The sequence below is a fragment of the Gymnoscopelus braueri genome, assembly GCF_963280865.1.
Source record: "Gymnoscopelus braueri genome assembly, chromosome: 6".
In the NCBI taxonomy this organism is placed as follows: Eukaryota; Metazoa; Chordata; class Actinopteri; order Myctophiformes; family Myctophidae; genus Gymnoscopelus; species Gymnoscopelus braueri.
Window position 1 is genome coordinate 32708271 of NC_137607.1, and position 6672 is coordinate 32714942.

The window sequence follows — 6672 nt, forward strand, 5'->3', positions numbered from 1 at the left end:
ACTATCATTTTCAGAGATGGGGGGATCATAATATTCAAATCCGTATTTAACCTTTCAAGGCAGGAGGATTATGCAGCAAAGTCTCCATTCCAAGCAGTTTCCTCGCCCCTTCTCCCCTACCATAATAATGATCATTATCACTATTGTATGAAAAGAGGATTATCATATCGTTCTATAAACCCAGGAACACCCCTACCATTATGAAGTAATTTCACTCTCATCAGGCCTGCATCAGTGGACCAATGGTGATCATGACAGTCTGCCGAGCTGTCACAGGTGAGCACAGCGGGTCTCCATCACTCCCTCTCTGAGATGGCAAAGAGCTATTCCAGAAGAGACTGGAGGTGGATCAAGACACAGACTGCCTTACTTTAGAAAATGTTGTAAAAAATGGAAGCGGAATAGGAAGCTGAAATCAGGGTCAAACTAAAACATGGCACTCATGTGTCATGTACGTATATCTTACGTAATTACGCATATCTTAGGATGATCAACGAAACTGGACATAATATCAAAGGATTGTTTTCTACAGGCCAACCGTTATCGGTCCAGACGATATATCGGCAATTATTTGACTTTTTTGAAGATGTATCTGATATGCAGCCGATGTGTCCCAACCTTTAACCGATTTCCACATGGCATGACAAGCTCAAAATGTTGTGTGCTTGTAGATCAGCTATTTTTGAAAAACTTTGAATAGGGTTTAAATAAATAGTGGTTAAAGTGGTTTATATGTATTTCTTTGTTTGTTATAGTAAGTTAAATGCTCTCAAATAATCGAAGTTTTAAAAATGGATAGAGAATTTTGCAGATAAAATGTAGCTCAAAACATCGGTAACCGATGGTCTAGGACTCTCCCAAATCGTGATCGGCATTGGAGCCAAAAATCTGGCATTGGTTAGGCTCTATAGTGTTTTCTATCTGAATCTTGGCTGAGGTTGTTTCTATTCTATTTATTATGAGATTAAAAACCTTGTACTGAGAGAGGTGGAGCTAAAGTGGTGTGGCAGGTTAAGAGTGTGTAGCGTACTGTAGTTATACACGTACATTTCACTAACACCAAGTTAGTCCTGTTGGCCTCACACACAATCACTTAGCCATCAAGGTATTTAGTGTATTATACATATACAATTATTTTGCATATGGAAGCAATACATTTTATCAAAGGGACACTAGCACCATATGGTGGATATTATAAACACTGCACTACTGCCAGGCCACTGCTGATGAAAGCCACACACGCCAGCCACAAACATACAGCCTTATTCAAAGGCTGTTTTATTTTGCCTTTCCTGTCTAATTATTTACTTTTTGGTGGATGCTGTCATTTTGGAACTCAATAGCGAGGTCATTTCTGTCTACTCCCCGGAACCTCCGTGTTTCTGCGTCTCTGTACGTACAGTCTTAAACATATGGACTCTTTTAATTAAATCATACCTTGACTCAGTCCTTCTCAGTCTTACTGACAGCAAGGTCATTAAACTATTAACGGGAGTCACAGGGAAAATTGTTGTGAGCAGATTGAGGCAGGAGAGGTTAATTAAATGGCCATTGCTTCTCGTTACCTCAAGCAAAGCAGTATTCTTCTACCCCAGACATGCCAGTGTAGGGAATGTGGCTTTTTTCATACAACACAAAATGTGGTAGAATTATTTTTCTTCTGTAGACAGGCAAGCAATATGGTTCATCTCTTGGAAATACCTTTCTCTCACAATGCTGTGACCCCTTCCTGTGAACCCTGCAATGCAGTAAAACTAAGGAAACAAAGCAGGGAGATACCACCTGTGTCTGGTTTGGCTATAAGGACAAATCCTTTTATAGTGTTTCAGAGATAAACAGACTTTCTAGAACATCGACACGTGTTACTGAATATTTCTCTTTTATTTGTTATGAATCAGATAAGATGAATGGAAAAGTCATATTCTGTGACCTAAAGGATGGAGAATTCTGAAATAAACTAAATGATGCTTTGCAAAATAAGAAAACTCTGACCTATTCCTGGAGCAAATTATTAATTATTGAATTTGACGGTACATCAGGAAAATTAGCAGCAGCATTTTGGTTTGTCATTATATTCATTTATTAAACTGAACACAAAAACCAAGGCCACTATACCGTTGCTTGTAAAAAAGCGGCCTTCGGCTGTTTACCCCTGTCCTAACCCCACCCCATATCCTCATACCAGCACAACCCCCATCACCCATCCCGGCATAAGTCCAGTACCCCCCACCCTTGGCCCACAAACCCCAACCCAATTCCGCCTCAACCTGGGGTCGCTATGTGGTGTAACCCCATAACAATGACGATAACTATATATGTTGTTTGAAAAGTCGTTGGTAGCGTCCACACCACAAATATAATGACAAGTACAGAAGTGGACGATATCGTTTGGATCACTTTCAGCACGATTTTATGAACGATAGAAGCATTGACAGCCGTGCCAAATCCACCAGGACATCTGGGATGCAAACTCTCACTCTCTGAAAGTTTTTTAATGATTGTACAGTAGATGAGCGATTTATGTGGAAAATGTGGAGGCAATTGGACATGTGTGTGCGAGGAGTTAGACCTAACTTTTTCTCAAATACAGGAAGTTCAGGAACCCTTCTCTAATTGTAGAATAGAGTTGTGTACCTTGGCTTCTCATGTATTTGATCTGGGGGGAAACATATTTTGTGGAAGCTAAAAGTGGGAAGGACAATGATCAAATCAATCACTTTCTTATCATAATGTCTGTATTAAAATATTAGGAAAACGAGAAAACATATTCTTCCCCATAATGGTTGTCAATCACTGAGGGGAAAAAAGTTAACCTGTCAACAATTTTTGACCAACCCAACCATTCCTCCACCTCACAAAGGTGGAGGTTTGTAATAGATAAAACACAAGATGGAAATCTGTATTGTGGCTGCAATCAGAGCACCTTAAAATAACAACCTTTGCAACAGACAATACAAAGATGTGGTTGTAGACAGCTCTGATGGATTTTACAACAGCTTAAAGTGATACTTTTTAGATCTAGAGAATTTTATCTTCTCTGAATCTGCTTTTGGAATTCCAAGACATTCTACCAATGTTTTGTCTTGGGTTTAATCTGTGTTAACTTCAAAGCTGCTTCATATTTGTAATAACACACACATGTGTAATCACTACTAGCTCTGTAAGACGTTATATACATAACATCACATTTTGATTATAACAATAATAATATTAATAATATAATTAAACATTGTTTAACCATGGATGACAGGCCTATCCCATTCGGTTTCTTATGAAACGAACCAAAATTTTGTTAACTGAGAAAACTCTGTGCTTATTATGGTACTTAACTCAAAAAGGTGTAATGAAATAGACAGAAGAAAATCGTCTAAAATATTTACTATGTAGACTATAATTCTAAAATGAACTCTTTCATTATTCTTTACATGACCATTTGTTTTGATCTAAGGCCAGGTTATGCACAGTCATTTTTAGCATGTGCAACGCTGAGTGTTTTTCATTGATGGATTGAATAGTTTATTGAATGACCCACATAATATTAATTAGAGTACCCAATTTACCACTTTACACCAACCCACAGTTGGTATGGTTCAGCATGGGTGGACTGAGCATGTTCCCTACACTGGAATCAATGCAATCAAACAATCAACCATCAAACAATATATCAATACAATCAAACAAATATCATTCTCTGCAACTTAAACAATGAAGAATAATTCAAACTTTAACTTTAATGTGTGATAGCATTCCTGTCATAGGTTTGGGAAAAATAACACAGGAACTTACTATATTAGGCTATATGTAGTATCAGTGGAAGGGTTAACTGCCTACAGTAGGGACCTACAGTAGATAATAATAGAGACAGCAATGTTAATGTATATGTATTTGATTCTGACATTCTGACATTGTTTGTTTGCCACTGACGCATGATTTGGGAACGTACGGGACCGGTTGGCAAACCCCGCCCCCCCAGTGGAATAAGGTGATTTTAGACTGCAGGAGCAGCTCTGTTAACCCCCGCATCGCTGTGATAATGATATAGAATATAATATATTGAGATAATGATTATTCTGGAATTGGTCGCTTTCATTGCTGTTTCCTCAGCAGAAAACCATCCGTTCCTTTTCTTTATTTCAATGGATACGTAACACCCATCTGCCAGTCTGCAGATGCATGGATCATGGATGCTAATATTGATCATTTTAATCACCAAATGCCTAGTCTATTCCGCCAAAAATTAGAACGGTACATACCGCAAACTGTACAGGAAAATAGGGCATGTGAGAACGCCTCTCCTACTTTTAACTCTATGCTCCTACTGCATAAATGCACAAAAGTCTTTTATATTGTGTTTTTTAGTAACAGTGTCCTGTCACTAACTGCGTGGCATAACATACAGCAAGGCCCACCTAAGTACCTTTCAAGCAGGCGTGATTCAACCAGTGGAGACAGTCGGGGAAGGGGTTTGCCAACCGGTCCCGTACGTTCCCAAATCACGTGCCACTGACAGGGATTTTGTGCCCACCGGTGCCCCAGGCTGCAGCCCTGTAAGCTTGTGCGTTAATTTCCAGCTGCTTACCACAGACGATCAGCTTCTGCTCGTCTCTCAGGAGGAATGCCTTCAGTGTCGTCCATCTTGGCCTGAACATTCTCAACGGTTTCCCTTGATTTGCAACTGTAAACAGCTGTAAGTACTGTCTTGTTCTTTCGCAGATAACCTGTCTTAAGGTCCTTACACACCGGGGCGATTTATTTCATGCGAATTATACGGTTTTTTTTAAACACACCTAAAGTCAATGCAAGCTTCCACACCAGTTTCAAGGAGCGAAAAAAGCGTCTTTTAATTATTCGGAACGAGTCCGAATTTTGCGTATATTCGCATATTCGCCGGTGTGTAACCGCCTTTACTCTTACATTACCTCCAACCAGCACTGCAAACTTTGTTTTTATTTATTAAAAGTTAATCCAGTAGGCCTTACAACAGACCTGGTCAAGTAGAGTGGAGGATTGCTCAATGATTTAGATTGTAGAACTTATTTCCTTGTTGTTTTTTGTGTTGATTTTTACAACACATATTACAACTTCATAAATAAAAATACATTTGCTACAGCGTTTAACAGTACTACATTATCAGGCCACTGAAGATCTAGTTTTAAGTGGTCTCCATATATGGCAATGTTACGTTTGAACCCCGTCCACAAAGATCCCCATATTTGGGCATGTTCTGTTTGTGACACCCTCCCACCATCCACCTCACCATCCACCCACAAGGCAATTTCAATATTTTCAGGGTGCTTTGCGGTCTGAAAATCTCCATATATGGGCATGCTACGTTTGTGAATTCCAACATCCTCCCATACGGGCAAAAGTGATGTTCCTAGCTTGGACCTTCCTGTCTTTGATGTCCACTTTGTTGCCACAGAGGACGATGGGAATGTTCTCACAAACGCGCACCAGATCGCGATGCCAGTTGGGGACGTTCTTGTAGGTGACTCGAGATGTGACATCGAACATGATGATGGCACACTGGGCTTGAATGTAGTAGCCATCCCTGAGGCCTCCGTACTTCTCCTGACCAGCCGTGTCCCACGCGTTGAACGTGATGGCTCCTCTGTTGGTGTGGAATTTCAATGGATGCACCTCCACTCCGAGCGTGGCCACGTATTTCTTCTCAAATTCTCCGGTCAAGTGCCTCTTGACAAAAGTGGTCTTTCCTGTACCACCATCTCCCACCAACACAAGCTTGAACTGGACTTCTGGGCTTCCGTACATTGCTGCCATTGCTGTCTTTATTGCTGCTAATCGGTCGTTGCACACGAATGCTAAATGCGTCAACACTCAATTCATTAGAGCTTAGCGGTGATGTCAGAGTTAGTACAGACTTTGACTTGGGATTGGCTGAGAGGCGTTGTCATTGTCTGCAAATATAGAAAAGCAGAATTCAGAGTGTGGAAAAACGTGCAAAAGTAAAAACTTGGTGAAAGATACAATGAGAAGCCTGCCTGAAACTCATAAACGAGCCTTTTCTGATATAGAACAAACCAGGACTCAATTATGTGAGGAATTTGCTTCTGTAACAGGTTCTGACAGCGCTGTGGCTCAATGCTACAGTATCTGACTGAAAATGAATGGGGGATGGAGAGAGCATTGAACTTGTTCTATGAGGTTGACCTATAGACAGTATTCGCCATAGAAGAGTCCCCAGGGAGAAGAGACCCCAGCCACCAAAACAAAAGGAGGAAAACTGACACCATGTGTATTGTAATGTAAACAGCATGGATGTACAGACATTTAGACTAAAAGCATAACACCAAAAAGTCCCGGGGACTCCATTGAGGTCCTATGTAGGCCTATTCAATATATCAACATAGCATATAAGCTTAACAGATCTCGGACATGTCATCAACAAAAACGAACAACTATTATGTGCAAAGGAGAACATTTTAAAACGGCGGCAGTGAATGACACCTCCTTTCAATGGGAATTAAAACCGAACTCCCCTTGTGGTCTTCTGATAGATGTTTTATCAGGCCAGTTCAGAAAGAAACCAGTGATTCACATCCTTTAATGGATGGTGCCAGGACATTCCACATTGTGGTGGCAGAGTAGTAGAATGTGAATTTTCCCATGTTTGTTCTAAATTTGGGAGGTATCAGATTGTGGGTGTTCCCT

General features: G+C 40.4%; 1 protein-coding gene across 1 annotated transcript; it reads right to left on the reverse strand.

The window, feature by feature from the left end:
- Positions 1-5328: 5328 nt before the first annotated feature.
- LOC308086886 (GTP-binding nuclear protein Ran-like) lies at positions 5329-5781 on the reverse strand (the record flags this gene model as incomplete). Its single annotated transcript, XM_080430528.1, has 1 exon — positions 5329-5781. The coding sequence occupies one exon, from the start codon at positions 5779-5781 to the stop codon at positions 5329-5331; it is 453 nt and encodes a 150-aa protein (XP_080286654.1).
- Positions 5782-6672: the final 891 nt, after the last annotated feature.